The following is a 25,245-nucleotide window of genomic DNA, read 5'->3' on the forward strand; positions in this document are numbered from 1 at the left end:
CAAGTTTAATCCAATGCCAAATGTAGATTACAAGAGGTACATTTTCCGTCAATAACAACAAAAAATGGGCAAACCATCAACAAAATTGTAGAGAGACTGGATACACTCCTCAAGCACTGTAAGTTCAATGAGTTTAATGATAACGAAGCAATATGGCTCAAAGTGATTGAGGGATGCCTGTCAGATTCATTCAGATGACAAATATTGGGAGGGACTCTTTTTCTGGAGTGAGTTCTTATGGCTGCCATAGCTAAAGAGTGTGCAGATCGACAAGCTGCTGACATGGAGGCTGGAGGTGCCCAGAGTGAGTCAGTCATCAGCATGAGGTGTAAGCAAAAGCACAAGACAGAAGGACACAACGTGATGTCTACACGGAAAACAAAGTTGTGCCTCTGGTGTGGATTTCTTTCCCACACGAAGGTAAATGTTCCGTCATAGGACAGATTTGCATCGGCTGTGGGAAGGAGAAGCATTCTTTAATGCTTTACAAAGTGAAGGAAAAAGTAAGTGCACCATGGCGGGATGACAAAATGCCCGCCTGAATGCTCCAGATGCAATACCCAACGGACGTCCACAATGACAAACGACAACACTAGCTGAGGCAAATCGACCCCAAACAAAGTGCTTTGTCATATAAATCATTGTCACAAGGTTTTTCAGTATCAATATCAACTGAAAGTGAAGAAGATGGTTGTGCTATGTTGAGGTTTACTTAAAAAAAAATAGGCCCATGTTGGACTGACAGCATGTAAAGAAAAATACAAGTCTAAAAAAACTTGACATGAAAAAACACCAAAGCCATTTAAACATTGTCTGATGATTACACTAAAAGTAAATGGTTGCTCAATAAGTTTTATTATGGACAAATGTCTTCTCTCAACTTGATTTGAATAAAGGATATCATCATTTGGAACTCAAAGAGAATTGCAGGTGCATTGCAACCTGTTCTACACACATTGGTCTGTTCCAATATAAAATGCTGAGTTTCGGTGTGTCATCAGCTGCAGAGTTTGTTCAAGATGTCATTCAAAAAGCCTGTCATGACTGCTTTGAATTATAGCGATGAGATATTGGTTTACGGAGCCACACAGAAGGAGCACTATAAAGCTCTTGCGCAACTGTATCATTTACTTGTTGATGCGGGTTTAGCTTTCAATGCTGTGAAATGTGAGTTCCGTAAGACAAAGCTAAAATTCTTTGGCCATATCTTTTCTGATGGGTGTATGACACCCGATCCAGCGAAATACAAGCGTTGTCAGCTGCCAGTCTCCCACAAGATGTTTCCATGTTACGTTCATTCCTTGGCATGGCAGCCACTTTTTTATATCCATATAAGACTCTGCCACCATAAGTGCTCGGTTGAGAGACTTGTTGAAAAAGAATGTTTCACTTAATTGGTCACATGAATGCAAGCACAACTTCAAGAAAATCAAACAAGCTATTGAAAAGACTACTGAAATAGTATAGTTTGATCCAAAACTTCATACTGAAGTTTTTGTCAACGCTAGACTATTTGGGTTTGGTGCAATCCTTGCACAGCACGACGGACACCCAGATGTTCACTGACATATTGTGGCATATGCAAGCAGAAGTTTATCCCAAACTGAACATGCTTATTCAGAACCAGGGAAAGGAAATGTAGCAGTGGTGTGGGCTTGTGAACATTAGCACATATTTTTATATGGAAATCTTTTCACATTTGTGATGGATCATCAATGCTTATTGACTATCATTGGCCCTCCTAAGAGCAAGTTGCCTCCTCGCATTGAATGTTGGGGGTCTATGATTACAAGAGCACAGCTGCACAATCATGCACCATCCAGGGAAAGATCAAAATGCTGCTGACTACTTCTCATGAGTACCTCTGCAGTGCCTTGGCACCCCTTTCAAGGTGCCTGAAGCCTACATAAATATAATTGTGAAATCAAGCACACGATCTGCCATTTCGTTGCAGCAAATTGTCACTGCCACGAGTCAAGATAGTGGCATGTTGTTAGACCTGTCATGCTTAGTGTGGACTTCCCCCTAACTTTTTGCCTTCTTAACTCCACTTTTTGCGGAATCTTTTTGTTGGCCTTAGGACTCTAAGCACTTTACCACTGCTGACCAGTGCTAAACTGCATGTGCTTCTCCCCTAAACATGGTTACATTGGTGTATAACTGATTGGCATATTTAGTTTACTTATAAGTCCCTTGCAACATGTTATACCATATACCCAGGGCCTGTAATCTAAATGCTACTAGTGGGCCTGCAACACTTGTTGTGCTACCCACACAAGTAGACTTTCAAACCAATAGTGATCTCAAAAAAGTATGTAAGGATAAACCCAAAATTGGGGAGAAATGGTTTGATCACAGCTGCTCATCTTCCCAACGGAAGCTTATGTTAGCTCTTAAAGCGGTTCCACCTGACAGAGCAGAAATTGCCATTTGTAGGAAGGCCTACAAAATGGCTCAGAAAAAACGTAAAAATGAAATTAGGGATGAGGCATGGAATGAACTCCTGTCCATTGATGTCATTAAAAATAGTGCGAAATTTTGGTCCATTGTAAACGAGCCTTTTTTTAATGGTAAAAGCAATACCGAGCTTGAATGCGGTATCCAAGAGGACGTTTGGTATGCTCATTTTAAACAGGTGTATGATGGAGATGGTTCAAGGGCGGGGCCCTTATTTAACTCTGACAGTTATACGTTGACCTTTACAGAATTAGAGGTGACAAAAACCATTTTGCAAATGACAAGTAACAAGGCGCCGGGACCTGATGGAGTCCCGGCTGATCTTTTTAAATCAGATATAAAACTCTGGTCCAAAATCCTTCTTAATGTTTTTACAAATGCTTGTCAACAGGGCCTCCCACCAACGTAGGCGAAATCGGTCATCGTTCCTATTTTTAAAAAGGGGTCAGAGGCGACCTGAGCTGTTATCGACCAATTTCCCTCATAGACTCCTCAGTGAAAGTTTTGGGGAGGGTGGTCCTCGCCCAACTAAACGGTTGGCTAGAGGAATCTGGAAAACTCTCTATGGTCCAGTATGGATTTAGGAAAGGGATGGGTACCATAGACCAATGTTTAAACCTACAACTTTTAATTGGTAAATACACGGTGGCCAAGAAAGGAACCCTGCTGGTCGCCTTTATGGACTTGTCTTCGGCCTTTGACCGTGTTAATAGATCAAAACTATGGCCCATGCTCCTTGCACTTGGCGTTGACAAAGACATCGTCCACTTTCTAGCGGACCTACATAGAGAGTTAATAGCTACAGTTCGTTACGATCAAAAGGGTAATTGCACAAAAGATATACCCATATCTTATGGGGTTAGGCAGGGGTGCATTTTGGCACCTCTCCTTTTTACACTGTATATAAACGATTTAGACAATACCCTTATCGCCTCATGTAAAGATATCCCCCGTGCAGGGAAATATTCAGTCCCTGCCCTTTTATATGCTGACGATGCCGCCCTAATCGCTAGAACGGGAGTGGGCCTCCAGCTATTGTTAAACTCATTTGCCGATTTTATGAAGGCTCTGGACTTATCTGTTAACTTTGTCAAATCACATGTCATGGTCATTGGCCCTAAATCCGCTAAATCTAAAACCTTTTTATGTGGGGGTCATCAATTATCCAGGGTCTCTTCCTTTCCTTATTTGGGCGTTCTTTTTGATGATCGAGATTCCGGGGTAACCCAAATACAGGCTAAAAAGATTGTGTTTTCAAGAGCAACAGTAGGTGTTCTGGGCTTTGCCAGAAAACTGGGTGCCAGACCAATGAAGGCCCTTATCCAGGTGTACAAAGCTAAGTGTCTCTCCATAGCCTTGTACGGAGCTGAGGTCTGGGGCATTAACAACGCCAAAAGCATTCAGACTGTTGAGGATAGATTTCTAAAAAACCTCCTCTCAGTCCCGATCTCAACCGCTAATTATATTGTCCATCAGGGACTTGGTATCGGTTATCTTGAAGATAGCATTGCTCTGGCCCCGATGCTCAAATGGATCAGCACTTGGCTTAACCCGGAATTACACCTGAATCACACTATTTTGAGAGACTGTCTTTTGCTTGATCATGGTTTGCATATACCCTGGTTGAAATATATTTGGACCCTGGCCAAAAAGCTTGGCAGACCAGAGCTGTTTCTTTCTCCCGAGACTCTGGTAAAAGGTGACATCAACTGGTGCAAAGAAACTCATAGGTACATATCTACCTCGGCAAGGGAAGAGAAGGAGCTGGTTAAGGGTTCCGTTAGGAGCCATCAGCTCTGCAAAACAACACCTTTTATGGAACCTTATCTCGGATATGTAACAAATGCAAATCACCGTTTTCTTTTAACCAGATTTAGATTGAATCAACTACATCTATTGATTGGAGCTAAGAAAGACTGGAAAAGGGCGTTGGACCCTGGCCCTTGTTCCTGTGATAACTTTTCCCCCCAGGATATTATACACCTCTTTTTCTTCTGTGAGCACTTTATTGACATTAGGAAACGTTTTTTAATCCCAATTTTAAGAGATAAAGGCTTTGTTCAAGTGAGACCTGCTTTTCTGTACCTACAGCTCTTAAACAATGTTTGGGAAACTTTCAATATTGCAAGTTTTTTAACTGTGGTAATTCGTACCTTGAAGAAATGAACTGTACCCTTTTTAATGTTTTTAATTGGACACGTCACCTTGTAAAAACAATTGGTGTAATTGTGTTTCTTTTTAAGCTTGGCAATCCCCTAAAAATGAAATTTTTGTTTTTAACATGTATTTATTGTAGTATGCTTTTATGGTTTGCACTTAAACCGAATAAAGACTTTATGACTGACTGACTACTGAAATAGTATAGTTTGATCCAAAACTTCATACTGAAGTTTTTGTCAACGGTAGACCATTTGGGTTTGGTGCAATCCTTGCACAGCACGACGGACACCCAGATGTTCACTGACATATTGTGGCATATGCAAGCAGAAGTTTATCCCAAACTGAACATGCTTATTCAGAACCAGGGAAAGGAAATGTAGCAGTGGTGTGGGCTTGTGAACATTAGCACATATTTTTATATGGAAAACTTTTCACATTTGTGATGGATCATCAATGCTTATTGACTATCATTGGCCCTCCTAAGAGCAAGTTGCCTCCTCGCATTGAATGTTGGGGGTCTATGATTACAAGAGCACAGCTGCACAATCATGCACCATCCAGGGAAAGATCAAAATGCTGCTGACTACTTCTCATGAGTACCTCTGCAGTGCCTTGGCACCCCTTTCAAGGTGCCTGAAGCCTACATAAATATAATTGTGAAATCAAGCACACGATCTGCCATTTCGTTGCAGCAAATTGTCACTGCCACGAGTCAAGATAGTGGCATGTTGTTAGACCTGTCATGCTTAGTGTGGACTTCCCCCTAACTTTTTGCCTTCTTAACTCCACTTTTTGCGGAATCTTTTTGTTGGCCTTAGGACTCTAAGCACTTTACCACTGCTGACCAGTGCTAAACTGCATGTGCTTCTCCCCTAAACATGGTTACATTGGTGTATAACTGATTGGCATATTTAGTTTACTTATAAGTCCCTTGCAACATGTTATACCATATACCCAGGGCCTGTAATCTAAATGCTACTAGTGGGCCTGCAACACTTGTTGTGCTACCCACACAAGTAGACTTTCAAACCTGTTTCAGGCCTGCCATTGCAAGGTCTGCGTGTGCAGTTTACTGCAACTTCAACTTGGCATTTAAAACACTTTCCAAGCCGTAAACTCCCCCTTTATTACACATAGATCACCCCTGAGGTGGTTCCTAGGTAGCCTTAAGGGAAAGGTGGTTTGTGACTAAAGGGTAGGACATGTACTTTTAAGTTTACATGTCCTGGTAATGACAAACAGCTACATTTGTTTTTTACTACTGCGAGGCCTACTCCTCTCATAGACTAGCATCGGGAATTCCTTAATATACTTTAAAACTGTAATTCCTGATTGCAAAGGAGTAGCTGCATCATGTTTCATATCTTTGTAATGGTAATGATAAATCCTCTTTATTGGAAAAGTTGGATTTACCATTACTGTTTTAGAAAAACCACTTTTAGAAAGTGGACATTTCTCTGCTCTTACTGCTGTGTGTGCCTTCCAGCATTTCTCCAATACACATCTGGGGTGGGTGACAACTACACTTTGTGCATTACCTCTAGGCAGCCACAAATGCAGGAAGGGTGGGTGTGACAGAGAACTCATCCGCATTCATCTACATTCTGATAGCTCTTTCTGGGCAGGAAGAGGTAGGGGCAGTTGACACTTACACCCGAATAGCCAGTGTCCTGTGTCCCGCACAAAGGGTTGATTACCCTCCACAGATAGCCTGGCCCCCAGGACTGGGATTTAAAGGGGACCTATGTACTTCAAGGGCCTGCCTTGAAGTCACCAACACTTCAAAAGCATAACTAGGTATAAGTACTGGGGCTCTGAAACTAACAATACAGTACTCTACTGGACCTTTGAAAAGCTCTGCCAGGAGAAAAGACTGCTGTGCTACACGGATTGTCACTTTGCCTCACTGCTGCTCTAAAGGTACTGCTTCCTGCTTTGCTGAGTTGCCCAGCTGTCTAATTATCTGCTGAGGACTAGCACTGGACCCATCTCACTTGAACCCAGAGTGACTCCAAGGGCATGCTGACTTGCCCACTGTTCTGAAGTCTCAGGGCCATCAAAGACTTTTTTCAACTCTACAACAGCACCTGGACCCTGCCATCTGTGATTCCTGCCTTGCTAAGAGGTGCCAGTCCTGTCCTGGGTCCTTAAAAGGTGATTTCTGCTGTCCAGAGCTATATATATGAGCACAGTGATGACTTTGCGCCAATTGGAACCGATGCATTGCCCTTCGATGCCGATGGAGGAGCCGATCGACGGCATCGCCTCGACGAACTGCACGGCTCAAGCCGATGAACAGCGTGGCTTGGTGACAAAGCAGTGCCTGCATCATAAAGAGGTTCATCATCTAAGCCTTCCACGACTGCGTAGATTGGCTCTTGTGCTTCCCCTGCATCCATGGGGTTGACGCAGCACCTCCTTGACTCCTCACATCGAGTCTTTGACGTCGATGCTTGCTCCATCCAAGGTACCTTGTCAGCTGGACCTGCATGAGTCCTGTAGCCAGCTTGCCCTCCATCATGGTCGGCCTGAACTTTAGATTTGCTCCAGTCTAGTGTGACCTCCAGTAGCCCCTTAGCGCTATTGACTTCTAAGCACTCATTTTGGTTTATTCTTTAAAAATTAATAACTCTGGTTCTACATATTGAATTTTTATAGTGATCTTGCCATAAAAATATTCTCTGTTTTTCCAAAGCTTTGTGTAGTATGTGTGTGGTGTTTTCGTTGTGTTACTCTGTCTGTGTGTTGCATAAATACTTTACACAATGCCTCTTTAGATACACCTGGCTGCTCTGTGATTTGCTACCAGAGGTTGAGCCGAGGTTATCTTTTAGGGTGTATCTAGCTTACCCTGACTAGGATTGTGGCCCCAACTTGCACACGGTGTATACCTCTGCCATCTAGAGACAAATTTCTAACACATGTTAAGACTAAAAGATATTATTACACATCGGTCTTGAAACCGGCACCCTCAAACTCTTACCAGTGACAGTGAATACCAGAAGTTTAAAAATGTCCAAGAAGAACAGTCCTTTACTCAAGAAGGCATTATCCTGAGAGATTTGCAAATTGTTATTCCAGAGAGTCTGTGACAACAGATAATTGAAGTGGTCCATGAAGGACAAAACGGGCTCTCAGAGTCAGAGTCTGGTTTCCTCATCCCGATGAGAGAGTTGAAAGAACACATTTTTCATTGCAATGGAGTGCACCTTTCCCATTTCTCTGTGGACACCTTAATATCCACAGAGAAATGGATAGCTTTCCAGCCTTTTGTGAGGGTAGGCTAAATGATAGGTGAGCCATGGGCAACATCTGAGGGGTAGACCTAAGATTGACATGAATATACCTGGACCTTGTATTCTACATCAAATCTTCTATACTATGAATTTGTGTTTACCCCAATGGGGTCTCTGTGCCAGGGGATTTAGAGGAAACTTACATAGCCGTTTCAAAGCACTTTGCTGAGGTGCTCCATATATTGCCCTTGGGGAGGGAGGGAATGGGCTGATTTTCCTGGCACATCTCTCAGAAGGGTTTCAGGAGTTCCTGACAAGGATGCTTCTGGCATGGTTATCAGGTTTCTATAAGAGCTGGTCTTGCTCCTTGGTAGTGGAGCTGAATGATTACATAAATTGGCATGGTTTTTGTTTTGAATACAATGCTGGAGAATGCAGTTCAATTTATCCTGTCAATGGGTAGGTCATATGTCTACCCAAGTAACTCCTTGTGATGGTTTCAATTCTATATCTTGATTGTACCGTTAATAAGCTGTGGTAAAGCTGTTCTCTGATAAGTGTTAAAAAAAATGTGTGCATAAGATTTTTGGAAAATTGGTCAAAATAATTTGTGTTAATAAAAATAACCTATGTGCGCAGAACCACAGTCAGTGTGCACAACTCATTGGTGGATCCTGAGCAACCAGGCCTCTTATTTGCACACAGATGGGGACACGTCAGTACATTTTAGCGGTTTTGGGTAGTGTGTCAGAATGTGTTAGGTAGTGTTCTTCTCTGCAGGTGCCCGTGATAGAGTGCAACCCAGTACTAATAAGATAATCAAGGGTGATCTATGTATTGACTAGTAATATACTATATCAAAGCATATACAGTGGTGCGCAAAGGCACACAATGCATGCTTTATGCAATATGGAAACATTGTAAATTGTGATGAACCACATCATATGTGATTCCTCGATGTACCTGTGCTAGGCAAACATTTTCTCACACTTTTATTTAAAATTGTCCTGATAATGTAAATATCTACAGTAAATGGGATCACTATATGGTCTACAAGTCAGTCTCTGATAGGTGTCTTTCGGATTTCTCCATTTGGGCTGGGCAACACCAGCTGCCCTTTAAAAATAAGTGTACAATTCAGGCATTATAGGTAAAAGGAACAACATAGCTGGGATCTTTGCAAAGCTTATCACATTCACCTGGTTTCGAGTGTAGCCTCAGCCAGGATGCAGGCCCAGCTGCTGATGCAGTTCCTGCCTTTTCTTGCAACAGTTTACATTTCTGAAAAAATATTAATGAACTAAGTGACGCATCGCTGCGTGAAAACAGCGATGCGTCACTTTTCATTGCGCCCTCCTTGCGACATGCTTGATGCGTCATATTTACAGTATCATGCATTATGTTGCAAGGAGTTACAGATATGTCAGTATTTTTGACATATCTGTAGGCGCAAAAATGATGCATTGCTGGAGTGTGTCACAGAATTGATGCAACTCCATCAATGGGTCATTTCACATGGGCAAGTCCCATTTCAAATGTGTCTGCATCATACTTAAGCCTGCTGTGAGGCAGACGTAAGAAATTGACGCATTTGTGTCTTACAAGTGATCAGTGAAATCTCATAGATTTCACTGCATCACTTCTACGAGGCTTACTTGCGTTAAAATGCCCACCCTGCATACATTATACCTGGCGCAGGTATAATGTGGTGCAGGGGTTTACAAAGTGACGCACCTGCCTAGATGCGTCACTTTGTAAATATGACGCAACATGGCACATTGTTTACCCTGCTGGTGCGTCAAAAAAAGTGATACACTGGTGGCGCAAAAGTGATGCAACGGCTCATAAATAAGCACCTAAGGATCCAATTACACCACTCAAAATTGGCAACTGATCCAGCGCCAATCAGGGACCGATAATCAATAATAACACAAACGCAGGCCCATACTCATACACCCAACTAAATAAATCCCTGTTGTGCTGTTTTCAAGTTTGACAAATCAGTTGTTCATAATACAGACTCGTATTTAACACATTTGGGGGCAGATTTACAACTCCCCTGCGCCACCAGTATGTCACCTTTTGTGACGTACTGGAGGCACATTTCACTTTGCTTGACTTTTCCTCTCCTTCTAAATATGGCCCTTTCACATGCAGCATTTTACGTTCCATGGGTGTTGTTGTGGGTGTTGGCATAGCGAGGCGCAAAGAGGAGAAATGGTTTCATTTGTCCTTGTTTTTTCCTCTTTCAATGCGTGCTGCACACTACAGCACGCATTGAAAGAGGAAAATGGCTGTAGTGATTGTTTTTTTGCAGGAAGGGGCCCCTTCCTGCACAAAAACAATCTCCCCATGACGCAGGCATCCTTCCACCTGCAGTTTGTGCGCCAGCACAGGGAAGAGCACAGGAATGTGACATATTATTGTAAATATGTCGCATTCCTGTGCTTCGGAAGTGCCGCAGCGTGGCGCAGCCAAAGGGTTTGCGTTCCCGCGCTGCGGCACTTCCTTGTAGATCTGCCCCTAAAAACATAACTGAGCCTGTATGGCTACTTCTTTCCTCTGGTCAGTGAACCTAAAGTCGAGAAGTTGATGGCAATAATTACTACTATCTATCTATCAATACTACTAAATAACCACAAACTCAGTGTAAAGTTAACAGTTTATTTATTGCAAACAATGTGAAGGTAAATGCTCATCATGTACAGGTTTACAAGGCAAACAAAGAAACAATCACAGAGAGAGAGAACATTATTAATGCAAACAGTGTAAAACTCATATCAAATATACAAAATGCAAATAAAGGTGTGGCTAGGCGAAGAGACAAAAGTTTCAGAGACAAAAATACATTTGCAAATGATTATGCAAGGTACGGATCATTTAGCAATACTAACCTAAGGAAATTTGAAGAAAACTACCCCTCTGGCCGAAGCGATAGCAGTGGTTCCCCGAGTAAAGATTCAGGGAATAAAGAATAGGTCAGGATACAGCATTCAGGTCAGGTCGCCCTCTTGCTTTGAGCTTCACCAACCAGCTCTACTAACACCTCCCCAGGACACCTCAATTAAACTCTAAAACTTACATGTCCAACCCACATTTGTTGAAACCTTTTTCAGAAACTCAGTCTCTCATTGGCTAATTTAGGGGGTGTTCTGTCACACCACCATAGTAACGTTCATAATTTTTCACAGTGTTCTTTGTTTAATATTTTTCACATTATGTTAACCACATCTCATGAATACACGTTTCCTCAAACAAGTAACATGTTGCAAGTCTCTACACTTCCATTGTTCGCTTCTGCTGCTTCTGCGGAAGAAGTTTGTACATCTCTACTCAATTTCACGGCCATCCTTCCGCTACTTGGCAGACACACAATAATCCTTGAAAGTTGTCAGTCTTTGCCTTCTCCATTCTCTCTCAGAGCTTAACTTTCAGCTTATTTATTCACATTATTTCTTTAACCCTCGACTGACATGCAAAGATGTAGGCCCATATTTGCTTCACTACAATGAACGAAACACAGACATAATTAATTTCATGAAATATATTTCTCACTGTTTACCACCCACCATTCCACTATCCCACATTATATTCCTAGCAAGAGCATTATTGTGCAAAAGCGGCATTATTTTGATTTTATTTCACAGCAGAACGCAAATGCGGCTTAGTCCACACATTAGTGGACTCTTCCACAAAAGCATTTCCCCGTATTTTTGTGTTTTTGCATGTTATTTTCACAGCACTCTGTTAGTAAATGTTACTGGGGACTTAATCCGAGCAGGTTTTATTTTCACAAAACCCTGATCCATCACAACCATACTGGGATATGGCAACCTACACATTTAAGAGAAAAAGTAAAACTCCAGGCACCATATTGATTCTTACTAATGGAAGAAATGTGATTGCTAAATTGTATCTACCTTTATCTAAAAGAACTTCTAGCCATATAAGAGACAGGATTATGTGTTATCTCTAGGTGCAAGTGTTATAATATCAGGCAAAATGTAAATGTGAGCCAACCTTATGAAATCAATTCTGCCAGTCATATAAGAAAATTCACAATCTTACCCAGAGATTGAAATGTCAGTGGTAATTACTGAGCATACTATGCTTAATGTTCAGTTCTATGTGCAGTATTTCTGGTAGAGATGACTGAGCTCCCAAATAGCTAAAAACGCAAAAGAAAGAAATATTGTATTGATATATCAGTTTAATGGCATTAGACACTCTATTATGTTAGGGAGAAAAGGAAGAAGTTCTTACTCTGTAAGTGTAGAATCAAAATAAAATCTATCTTTGGCAAAGACAATCAATCTCACTTTCCCAATGCTTGCTGTTTGGCGCTATTGGCTTTGCTAACGCTGATCAGCTTGACACTGCATTGACACATCCAATAGTGGTGCCCGGCCATCTTGAAAGTGCATGGTACTGGTCTTGAGTTCTTTTTGGGGCTTGAAAGGGGACGGGCAAAGAAGGCCTATACTAACCCATTGTTTTAAAAAGAAAATTCTAACCTTTTAAGACAGTGTTTGAGAAGCAAGCTTATGAAAGGAGGTAGGTATACTACTTGTTTGTAATTTTGCCTTGAATACCACTCAAATTTAAGCAATTATGTATGAAAATCATCTCTTTTTTTAATATTACCTACTAGTCTGGCTGTATTTAGAGAGGGGCACATGTTTTCGTTATGATGCAATGTTTTTAAGCCTGATGTTTAATTATGTGGTATTTGTCAGTGGCAGGCCTGTCTTGGTTATATAAGAACAATTAAGAAAATAAAGCTCTGTCCGTGCCCTCAGAAGTTCGCTAGTTTGGCGCACACTGGCAGCGAAAATGAAAAATGGTCCACACGCATGGCGAAAATTCCCTGCACATGGGGTGGGGGGGAAATTGAAACAAACACACACTTTGAAGTCTGTTTCATGAGAATAAAAAATAAGACGTTTATTAAGCGGATGCTTTAAAGATGGAGTCCATTAGGCAATCGGTGGCCCATACCCATGGAGAAAACTCCCTGCACACAATGGGAATGACACTATTGTTTTTGTTTTCATGAAACAAACCCACACTATGGAGTTTGGTTCATGGAGATTAAAAGGGTTACAAAGCGGGATTTAAAAATAGAGTCCACTAGGCAAACTTCACTGAGGTATTGGCTTCCTTTACAATAGCAGTTTCCTGCCATGCAGCTGATCCCTCAAGAAGGAAGATGGTCTGCTGCCAAAATGGCAGAGACCATGGCCTTCGCCCTGCTTGCAGACCTTCCGCCAGGATCAAATGGCCCTTAAAGACTGTAGATGTACAAACTAAAATTTGACAAACAAACTAAATTAAGATCCTTAATGAGCAATATATCAGCCCAAGCAACGCATTTAGACCAAATATATTTTCCACATTGTAGTCTTATTGGACAAACTAAGTAGAAATTCAAGAAAGGAAAAACAATGAATGTAATGAAAACAGTTGAAAAACCTTCTTACATAGTACTTGTTTGCGATATGCTGAAATTGACAGGTGCAAATAGTTCTTACAGTCCAGTTACTTTCTTTGGACTGATTCCAAGACAGATGCTTGCATGCATTAGTTCTGCTCCGCCTTACTATTGTTGGCTAGGTTTTTAAACAGACAAATTTACCAGGTGGGGAAAAACTTGACCCGCTTTTTTCCCACAGGAAAAACCAGCTTAAAAATTTACAGTAGACTTTGGATGCAGCAGTAGCCAAGTCTCATGACGCTTTTTTGTTAGTAGGAGGGAGCATGCAAAGCTTCGCCCTGCTAAAAACAAAATAATTGCCTTCCATTTCTGTTAGAAATAGAGGTCCTGGCTGACTGGGGTGTGAGCCCTGGTCAAGCAGTAACAACAGTCTTAGTCAGGGTAAGGCACCAACAATCCCAAATTAACCCGTGTTCACCCTCTGATAACTTGGCACAGAGCACTCAGGCTTAACTTAAAGACAATGTGTAAAGTATTTGTGAAAACACTTCACACAGTGAAAACAGCCCCCCAAAAAGATCCCACAATAGGTTAGAAAAATATAGCTTAATTTAATTAACAAAACAAGACGAAAATGACAAAAACCAGTCGAACCAAAGTGATGAATTTTTAAAGAATCAACAGCAATATAGTGCTTAGAAGCATAAAGCGCCAACCCGGGATATCTGGTCATACTAAACTGGGTCAAATCCAAAAGTTCAAGCTCACTGCGATGCAGTGCAGGTCGGATACAGTCCCAGATTAGCCCTGTTGAAGGTTTACCTTCTCAGGTTTTGTGTCAATAGTCTTGTTTGCGTTGAAGAAGGTTCCCTGAAGCAAGGGGAGCATCGCTGGCGATGGTCAGCATGGAGAAAGGAGCGGGCCAGAGTCTTGTGGTGGTGATCCACACAGGTGGTCGCTGCTTGCTGGTCAAAGAAATGAACTTGTGGCAGCACGCGCTGATTCTCTGTGTGGGGGACATGCTTCCAGAGCGAATGGTCTCGTTCGCGTTCCTAAGGATCCCGAAAGCTTGACTTTAAGAGCTTGGGAGCCACACCAAAGGCCAAGTGACCTGAGAGGCACCTCTAGGGGATCAGGAACTTATTGAAGATGGGTACAGGAGCTGTTGGGGGCCTGTTATGTCCCTGAGGCTCAGATGAGGAGGCCAGTAGATGAGTGAGTCCCTCTAAGGTCCTGGGTTCAAGATGGGTTCCATATTTAGTTCTTTCTCTCTAGGCAAGAGGGCAGCAGGCAGATGTTAGGCAGAGCAAGGCAGCAGCTCCTTCAGAGGGGTAGTCCAACAGAGTGACAGTCCTTTCAGCAGCACAGCAGTCCTCCTTCCTGGCAGAGTATCCACAGGTCCAGAGGTGTACTGGAGTGGTGGTGTCTGAGTTCCAGCTCTTCTACCCAGTGGTGCCTTTGAAGTGGGGGGACTTCAAAGAGATGCCTTTGAAGTGCACAGGTGTCCTCCCTTCCTGCCCTGGCTCCAGACTAACTACATGGGGGATGCAGCCCTTTGTTAGGGACAGGGCACAGCCTATTTAGGTTGACCCCTCAAGTCACACTAAGCTCCCACTGTGTGTGGCTGCCTAGGAGGATTAAACAAAGCCCAACTGTCACCCACTCCAAATATGAGATCAGAGACAGGTAGCAGGCACCAAATGGCTAAAGCAGGAAAATGGAAAAAGAAATATTGATGGACAGAATGCAGAACAATGTCACACATTCACCCCAGAACCTAAATCCATAGTTTTTTTCTCACCATGCCATTCCAGTTTGGAGCCAGACATATGCAAATCAGTCATGAACCTGCGCCCAATGAGAACAGTCCAGCCTAAACTGCCAGGTCAGGTCCTCCCTGGACTGGGAACAAGCATCCTAGGACCGTTTTCCGGCTTTCAGCCCTCATCAGCCAGGATAGCTTGACTCCAGTGGCATGGAGAGCACGGGACCCACGTCTGGTAATACACATCCCACTCGGGGTGACAAATGCAAAAAGAAAAATTGATGGACAGAATGCAGAACAATGTCGTACATTCACCCCAGTACAGAGATCTGGGCCTAAAGCAAGCAAATGCCAACTTTCTAAAAGTGGAAAAAGGGCCATGTAAGCATGTATAGTTTGTCACTACACAGTTTTATTTTTGGGATAGTACTTGAGATTTATGTATTTTGTATTTTCAGTTAAGACACCAGGGAGTTAATGATTTAGCGATATGCAGCGTTTGATGTTTTCCGGGGGGAAGATCAGTGCATCATGGGTGTTGGGGTCTTTGGGTGAAGATTTCAGGTGCAGCCTTTTGTTAATATCGAGTACAGGCAGTGGGGGAAGCAGTCAGGTGGAGGCAATTAACCAATACGCTTGCCGGTTACTTAAGAGGTTGTGAGTGAGTAGGTAAGGTCTAACAATCAGGAAGAACGAGGGAACACTGTTTTTATGGAGTGAAGCAAAATGAGGTAAGATTGCAGGAGGTGCGTGTACGTAAACAGCAAGAAAAAGGGTGAGATAGGCAGTGAAGGTCATGCACATGATTACAGTGAGACATTGAGGGAAAGGCAGGGAACTTTAGGTGGGTAACAGCAAGGGATAGGTTGAATGAATAGGAGTGATTTGAAGGAGAGCGAGGGATAATGGAGGATTGAGGGAGAGAGATAGTACATGAGGGAAATGGAAGCCATTGCGAGGAATAGGTTGAAAGAGGATTAAGGGAGAGATACAGCAGGGAGAAGCATGGGGAGAACCATGAAAGGGGAAACGAGTTTAAGTGACTAGTGTGAGTATTTTGGCATTAATGGGAAGATTTGAGGTAATACTGGCTTAGGTAGGATGGGAGGGTAGTAGGGGGTGTATTTTTTCATGTCTTTATGTAATGTGGGGGTGATGGTAGAGGGCATTCAATAGGAAATGTGTTTTTGAAAATCATTGCTTGATGGTTGTTATTACACATGAATCGTACGGGATTCGTTGAGTTATACTGTCTATTTTATATGTTTAGAATCCCCTGACGAAGAGCCTTTGGGGCTCGAAATGCATTGGGACAATACATGTTGTGCTTACTTCATATGGAGATCAATTCGAAAACGTACTGCTGCATTAAGCTTAGAATGGCAGACAGCAAGTATCAGAAATGTTTAATAAAAATTATGGATTGCATCTCACCATCTCCGTTGTGGTGAATAATTTCAAGAAAAAGACTAACAAGGAAGATGAAAATTTCATTGGTTAAAAGGAATACCTTGGATTACCGGGATGAATTTGATACAGTAGAGGGAGCTGTTCCCACCTATCGCAGTGCGACAGTAAAAGAGCACAAGGACAGAGCTTGGTTACTTAATACACTTTCTAAAAGTGGCATTTGCAGGATTTCAATTTGAAATCCAACTTCATCATAAACTGTGATTTTACATTGTGATTCCAAAGACACCAGGCGCGGGGGTCTTATCTCTTCCCAATTGGAAATTACACTTAGAAAATGTGATAAGGTAATCTCAATGTCTTCCAATAGGAGCGATAGGCATTGGAGTAGGGAAAAACGAGTTTAAGAGTTTTTCACTACTAGGACATGTAAAACTTAAAAAAACATGTCCTGCTTTTTAAATACATTGCACCCTGCCATCTGGGCTGTTCAGTGCCTACCCTAGGGCTTGACATACATGTTTTAAAAAGGAAGGTTTGGGCCTGGGAAGAGGTTTAAATTGCCAGATAGACATGGTATTTAAAACTGCACACAGGCTCTGCAAAGGCAGGCCAGAGACATTTTTACAGGGCTACGTAAGTGGGTAGCACAATCAGTGCTGCAAGCCCACTAGTAGTATTTAAGTTATAAGCCCTGGGCACATGAATGCACTTTACTAGGGACATATAAATAAATAAAAAATTCCACTTGGGTATAAGCCAATTCTACTATGTTCTAAGGAGAGAACGCAAGTAATTTAGCACTAGTTAGCAGTCCTAACAAAAATGAATTCAGCAAAAGTGGCAAAGTAAGTCAAACTTTTAGGGGTAACCATGCAGAAAGAGCAATTTCTAACAATTCACTACTCATTTCTTCTTTATCCCCCCACGTTTCGACACCTATATACATTTGCACCTTCTCAGGGCAGTGGGTAAATATATAAGGTAAAACCGCATGGAACTGGGGAATCGGTGTGGATTTACGACTGGAAATATTGGCGCCACACGATAATTCTCCATTGATTTGGAATGTTCTTGTTACTGTATGGTACTACGGGGATTTTATTGCATTTCACATGAATTTTACCATGCAGTAAAATAGCCCCAGGGTCTTGCAACTCGTAATTTGTGTCTTTGAGATTTTGGCCACTGCTAAAGATGGCATTCAAATGCTTTACTTAAAAAAAGAAATACACACAATTACACATTCTATAAGTTATACACATGAAACAGAATGCTAATGTTGTTTGCAAAAGGTTTGTCTTCAATGCCCCACGTAATATCGAGTGCTAGCCTGACTCACAGAGAGAAATATCCCACTCTATTTAGCACAAAAACATTTTGCGGCTGTGTTATCTATTTTTCAAGATGAAAGGCCAAACAGGATGCCTGATATCTGCCTTAGATATTTCTGAATGAAATACCCTTTGTTCCTAACTACTCAATTATTTTGATGTGTGTTAACTGTAACTATGACACCATAAAACGACAGGACGTTTGCTTTTAGACATCATAAAGATAAAAAAACGACCGCAAAGTACACTCACTCAACATTAAAATGGTCCATTGTGCCAATATTTCATCATTTTCATTGCAGGCGGAAGAAGAGAGAGATGATATGGAGAGAGTGAAGTTAGATAATAAACGAATTCTCTTCAATCTACTGCCTGCCCACGTTGCACAGCACTTTCTAATGTCTAACCCAAGAAACATGGTAAGACTGAGTGTTTTGTATGGTGTTCAGTGTAAAAATGAAAACGCAACAGAACTCAAGGTCAGAAAATATGTGTGACCGAGACAGTCTATATAAATGTTAATCAATAGAAAACTTAAAATCTGAGGCTCTACGAAAAAGAGACAAACCAGTAAGGCAACATGTCAGGTACCACTTCGGAACCAAAATCAAATTTGAATTGTCACAAAAAGTGTGTGTTTTCTACACTCTAATTTCCTCTTGCATACTATTAAATGCAATTGGTAACACCTGAACGGTTTTTCAAAGTAAGATGGTCCATAAAGTATACATCGATGCATTCTTTTAATACATATAGACAAGAAACTAGTTTTTAAGTAAGTTAAAAAAAAAACATATCTGTGCAACATGGCAAGGACGATGGCGGGTTCTTCCCTTCGTGCCTACTTATCTCACTTTGGTTCTCAAACTTTGCCTAACGCGATATTCTTTTTCAAATGCAGTTCCTAAAGTCATGCATAATCTCTGACTCTTATAAAACACAAGGGCTCATGTATACCCTTACACGAACATTTGTTATTATTCCGAAGCACATTAAATGTAGGAGAGTGACACTGAAGAACCTGAGCAGCCCGTTGCTAATCAGCAAAACACAAGACCCAGAGCACTGTATCCCTCTTCAAGCGACAATTATCTGCAAGTTAAAGTATGGTGATTCTGTTTGATGTGAAGTGTTTGGTAAGATGTGTGGCTGTTTGTACAACAGGTAGGTACTCTTCTGCTAACTGTTCAACACTTAAGCACTGTTAGAAATGTGGTTTCTGGTTGGCAGAGGTATGCAACCTGTCCAAGCAGCAACGACAATCCTAGTCGGATACGCACCCTAAGTTAACCTGTGGTCACGCTCTGGTTGCTTGGCAGTCAGGCTTAGTTTAAGAGGTAATGTGTAAAGTATTTGTGCAACACTTCAAAACACCACACCTAGTTAGATAAAAAGCGCTTAATTTATTGAACAAAGCATGATCAAAACGAAGATAATCCAATAAGTATACGCTGAGTTATTAATTTTTAAAGAATAAACTGAAATGTAAGGCTTAAAAGCATAAAACGCCAACTGGGACTATCAGTCGCGATAGACTGGGTCAAACCCAAAGGTTAAGGCCGATCGCGATGGAGCGCTAGTCGGATACAGGGACCAGCCTTGGCGCACTGAAACTGTGACTTGGTTTGTGGTTGCGATGAGATGCAAGGAGCAGAGGAGGCAGTGCATCATCATTGATCTCTTCGGAGGTAGGCAATGCGTTGGTTCTGAGCCATGTAAATCGAGAATGCGTCGAGAAATGGAGGCGATGAGTAGTGCAGTCAGCAATGCGATGTCTTTGGTCCTTGCGGCGATGTGTCAGCATCGAGGGAGATGCACTATTTCCAAGCCACGCAACAATGGAGATGCGTGGGTTTTTACAGGAGCAGCACTCTATTCTCCCTTCCAAGGGTCCAGGACTGGACTGGCACCAGTTGGTAGGGCAAGACTCTCAGTTGGCATAGTCCATATGCTGTAGGTGGATAGTTGGAAGTCTTTGATGACCCTGAGACGTCAAAACAGGAGGAAAGCAGATAAGCCCTTTGAGGCACGGTGGTTCTGGGTTTTAGAGATGCAGGTCTAGTCCTTCTCACTCCCATGCAAGAGGGCAGCAGGTCAGCACAGTAGAGCAGGAGTCCAGGAGAGTGACAGTCCTTCCTTGCAGAGTATCCACAGGTCCAGAAGTATACAGAGTTGGTGGTGTCTGATGTCCAGTACTTATACCCAGTTGTGGCTTTGAAGTAGGGGAGACTTCAAAGAGAGGCCTTTAAGGTACACAGAGTACCTGTACTTCCTGTCCTGGCTCCAGAATCACTACCTACAGGGGGGCATGCAGGCCTTTGTGTGGGGACAGGACACAGTCTATTAAGGTATAAATGTCAGTCCCTGCCTCCCTCCCATCCTTTCCAGTACAGTCCTATCAGGATGTGGATGGCCATCAGTCAGACCTAAGCTCGCTTTGTGTTTGGCTGTCTAAAAGAAATGCACAAAATCCAGCTGTTACCCATCCCTGATGTGTATTCAGAGACAAGTAGAAGGCACTAAATGGCTAAAGTAAGAAAATGCCAACATTCTAAATGTGCAAAATACTGTAGGGGTTAAGCCCAAAGGACCGGGGCCAGGTAGGGTTATTCAAAATTCAAAACACAAAAGGGCAGCCTGGCTCTGTCTGTTCGAATGGAATTTTTATTAATCCATTCCTTTTTTTTGGTAGTCTTTAAATTATTCAAAAAAGTTTATAAATGACTGAGAATAAAAGAAACACTTAGTTCTCAAATTGACATACAAAACACAACGTATATATCAAACAATTCACAAAGGACTACAATCATAAACATCAATAGACATACAGACCATAAAAAATTACTTTCAACAAATTACAATACACAAAGGATCATCAAATTGCTATGTACATTAATTCAATGCCAGAACATTTACCATTTGCATCATAAACATGAAAACAGAACTAATAATCATGTAATTATCCAATTTTATGGACCAAACCGCTTTTGACAACGGGGATATTTTGAGAGTGTCTTGATAATGTATTAATCAAGGACAAATTCCCTCAAACACTCCAACAACAAAGTTCAAATTTATACAAATTCCTCCGTATCCCGAAATGCCAATGCGTTTCAAGACCCAGGCTGCTGGTACTGGGGCTCTCATCAGGGCTTCATATAAATGGTCAGGATATTCTAAAAAACAAATGAATAAATAATGCAACAACAGCATCAACCCAAAAATCCCTTCTCTCACATATAATGCTAACTGTGCTTGTTGTTTACCTGATTTCCAACATAGAGCAGCTGCTCTAGACTTTATTTTCAGGATTTTGACTGTCTGCAAACGATATAGAATTTTAATTGCTTAGGAGCGCCACGCCTCCTGTGCCCGTGTGTAATTCTGTAAAATATTCCAAAAACAACCAAGGAATAATTATATCTGCTCTATTTTTGAACTTTCAACAAAGAGGCAAAACCGGTTAAAACTGTACCTTCCGCCTTCACTACTTATTCTAATGGAGATGTTGTTACATTAATTAGGAACATGTTGCACAGAATACTGTAATGGACATTCTAAAGCTAAATACAAAACTGACTTACTTCCTCCGAGTCTTTCCACTTCCAGACTCGTTGGCCGGTATTCACTGCTCTTGTACTGAAATGCGGGCGTGTTCGCCTTTGCAGTAATTATTTCTAAATGGAAATGCGAACGCGTTAGTGAACTGTCACACGCTAACGATGTTGGAATTTTTATGAAAAAGGGCACAGGGTGCACTTACTTGTATCGGCTCTATGGAATTCCTAGTTCTCTGACTTGTGCAAACTGATGTGTCACTGTCAGCCACGGCATAACCCGTTGGAGCACTTCCTGTCTTTAGACCTAATGTTCATGGGTAATGGTTTCTCAACCAATTAAGGTGTTTCAACGACCCCATTATTACACAAATCAGGGAGGTGCATTGTGGGACATATCATTTCCACCATTAAACCCTTGACAATTCTGTCATTCCATTCAAACCAGTGGAAGCGCTATTGGATTTTAAAATAAGAGGAGCTTCCCTTTGCAACAAAGCAGCATCAATATCAAACAGAAGTTTAGATGTGTCTAGGCCAGATAATACTGCCCATTTAAAATCTTTTTCACAATGAGACTTATCAAAAAAATGCTGCACCATTGGCGCAGTGATCACCCTCTTTGTGATCCTTGGGCGATGTTGTGTAATGCGTTGGTTTATCTCTTGGTTTGTTTTGCCAATATGTAACAACACGCAAGGACAAAGGATCGCATACACAATATTCTTAGATTTGCAATTGGTAAACTCTGAGTGGCGCCATTTGATGCCATTATGGGAGAATTCTACACCTTCAACTGTGGAATTGCAAGCAGCACACGTGCTGCATTTGTGATGGCCCTCCACCGGTTTTAGTTGCCATTGTGTTCTCAAGTTTTTTTTGTTTTGAGCATGTCTGCTCTTACGAGTTGCTGGCCAATACTCCTATTTTTCCTCAAGGCAAAAAGCGGTTTTGGAAATGCACATTCCAATTTTTCCAATAAATGCCAATCCAGGACCTACCTTAGGGGTGACATATGTATTAAAAGGGAAGGTTTGGGCCTAGAAAGAGGGTTAACTTGCCAGGTCAACATGGCAATTTACAACTGCACACACAGGCTCTGCAGTGGGAGGCCTGTGATATGTTTAAAGGGCTACGGAAGTGAGTGGCAAAATCAGTGCTACAGACTCACTGATAGCATTTATTTTACAGGCCCTGGGCACAAGTAGTGCACTTTACTAGGGACTTATAAGTAAATTAAACATGCCTATTGTGGATAAGCCACTGTTACTATGTTTCAAACAGGGAGAACATGCACTTTAGCACTTGTTAGCAGTGGTAAAGTTCCCATAGTCCTAAATCCAGCAAATATGAACTCAGGAAAAACAGAAGGTCTGAAGGCAAAAAGTCAGGGGAAACCATGCCAAGGATGTCAGGTCTAACAAGCACCTTAGCACTCAACATGAAAATGCAGTAACATCCTATTTTCTGCGGAAAGAGAAAGGAGTGGGAGGTAGGTGCCATTTTCAGACATTTGCATGGGCTTGTGCAACATGAACTGTTGTGTCACATACAGTGAAAAAACCTTTTATCTCCTCAATATGTTTGGTGAATAGCACACAAATGAAGTATTCTGCAATATTAGGAGTATCTTGTTCTTCAATAGTGAACAAATCCAGGGTATATTTCAGAGACAGGCACAACAACTTTTTTCCTCCTAGAAATTCTGTTCTCGGAAACTCTGTTAATATGTTGATATTTCATTTCTAATGAGAACAACTGACCATTTTCTAGGCCATCACTTGTATAAACAAAAAGCTGCAACTCCATTTTGTTTGTATTTGTTCTTCTTTCTCACTTGTGCCTATTTATATCTCTAGTAGAATATAACTAGGCTAAGAACAGAGTGCAACCTGTGACCATAATCTGGACTTGGTGAATCTATGGATTGAGCAAAAACCTTGCCCACTGGCCAAAGTTTGTGGTAGGGGTAGTCTTGTATAGGAAATGGACGATGGCCTGGATTTATGGTCCATGTTTGCTAAACATGTATTTTGCACATAGACTGTGGGCCTTTGTGTACTTTGTTGCCCTCAGGTGCTAAACATGGACAGTGCCCAGAGTTACAGTACATATTTGATAGATCTGAGTGGTAGACCTCTTCCACCATACAGGCATGTCCAGGTTTGCTACACGCCTCAACTAAACATAGATGGGAATACCATGCACTATGCGTAAATGTTCAGTATTTGTAAAGCGAGAACGATTACCCGAGGGTGTCAAGGCACTGGGGGCCATCTGGAAGATTAAGCAAGTTATTGCCCAGAGTCACGCGGTGCTGGGCTGATCTGCGGCTGGTGCCGGGGATTGAACTGTGAGCCCCCGGGTTCCGGTGTCAGTCGCCCTGGCCACTGCTCCACACCTCTTCCCTATGACAACACTTTAATGGTTTAATGGACCAGTGGAGCATGTATAAAATGTGATCCCAAGCCATAGCACCTACTAAGCACACACATTCACCAAAGCCAAACCATGGTTCATACATATGACAGAAATGCATGCATGGACTAAGTTTTATGACAGAAATTGGGTTACTGGTTGACTGGGGATTGAGCCTTGGTCAACCAACGACCACAATCCTAGTTAGGGAAACGCAAAAACAAACCCCAAATTAATCCATGCTCAACCCCCTTGTAGCTTGGCAAAGAGAAGTGAGGCTTAACTTAGAGGCAATGTGTAAAATATTTGTGCAACACTTCCAACAGTAAAACAGTGAAAGCACCACACAAAAAGATCCCACACCAGGTTAGAAATATAGAGCCTAATTTAATACATCAAACAAGACCAAAACGACAAACATCCAATTATTAGAACCACAGATATTGAATTTTTAATGTTCAGTGAAAATAGCACATGAAAAGCACAAAGCGCCAACTGTGGATATCTGTTGTGCTGGAACAGGACAAAGTCACAAGTTCAGTCCAACCGCAACGGAGCGTGTGCCGGCTAAAGTGACCCAGTTAGGCCCGCTGAACAAAGTACTTCAAATCCTAGTTGCAGATGTTGCGATGATCCATGTAAAAGATGCGTTGCGCAGCCAAAGTGATGCGTCAGTTCTGAGATGTGGTGAGGCTGCGGTGCAAGATCCAGTTCTTTCGAAATTGAGGATCCTGTTGACGGGGCTTGTATTGCGAAGTCTAGCATCCGGGATGCTGCGCACCGCCGGGGCTATGCGTTGATTCTGAAAGGCTGTGAGGCTGCGTTGTGGATTCCGGTGTCACCTTAGAGCTGCTATGTGAGGACCTGTGCCAAGGATGTGTAGCACAATGGTGGCTCTGAAGGAAATTTGGGTTGCAGTGGCGATGTGAGTCTATGTGACAATTCCAATCCACAAAGCAGCGGAGATGCACCCATTCTGCTCAGGGTTACACCGCAAAGCAGAAGCGATGCATTAATTCCACTGGATCCACAGAGACTGACAAAGAACCTTAAGCCCACTTTACAGGGTCCAGGACTGGGTTAGTACCACTTGGCAAGGTAGACTTACAGATGGCAGAGTCCAAGTGCAGATGCAAGGTTGTTGGAAGCCTGTTATGTCCTTGAGGTTTCAGATCAGGAGGCCAGCCAACTATCCTTTGCAGTCACTCTGGGTTCTGGGATGAATAGTTTCAGGTCCAGCCCTTCTCACCCAGGCAAGAGGGAAGAAGGTCAGCACAGCAGGGCAGCAGTTCCTTCAGAGAAGCATTCCATGAGAGAGGTAGTCTTTTCAGCATCACAGCAGTCCCTCCTGGCAGAGTATCCTCAGGTCCAGAAGTGTACTAAAGTGGTGGTGACTGAGGTCCTTCTTTTATACACAGTGGTGACTTTGAAGTGGGGAGAAGCTTCTAGAGGCATGCCTTTGAAGTTCACAGAT

General features: G+C 42.2%; 1 protein-coding gene across 1 annotated transcript in view; it reads left to right on the top strand.

The window, feature by feature from the left end:
* The window catches only part of ADCY1 (adenylate cyclase 1), a 1,095,828-nt gene that overhangs the window by 971,894 nt on the left and 98,689 nt on the right, over positions 1-25,245 (top strand). Inside the window, exon 16 of the mRNA XM_085606626.1 lies at positions 18,099-18,215. Within this exon, the coding sequence (XP_085462752.1) occupies positions 18,099-18,215 (117 nt within the window). The remainder of the gene's footprint in view (positions 1-18,098; positions 18,216-25,245) is intronic.

Source organism: Triturus cristatus, chromosome 5_2 (genome assembly GCF_964204655.1).
Source record: "Triturus cristatus chromosome 5_2, aTriCri1.1, whole genome shotgun sequence".
NCBI lineage: Eukaryota > Metazoa > Chordata > Amphibia > Caudata > Salamandridae > Triturus > Triturus cristatus.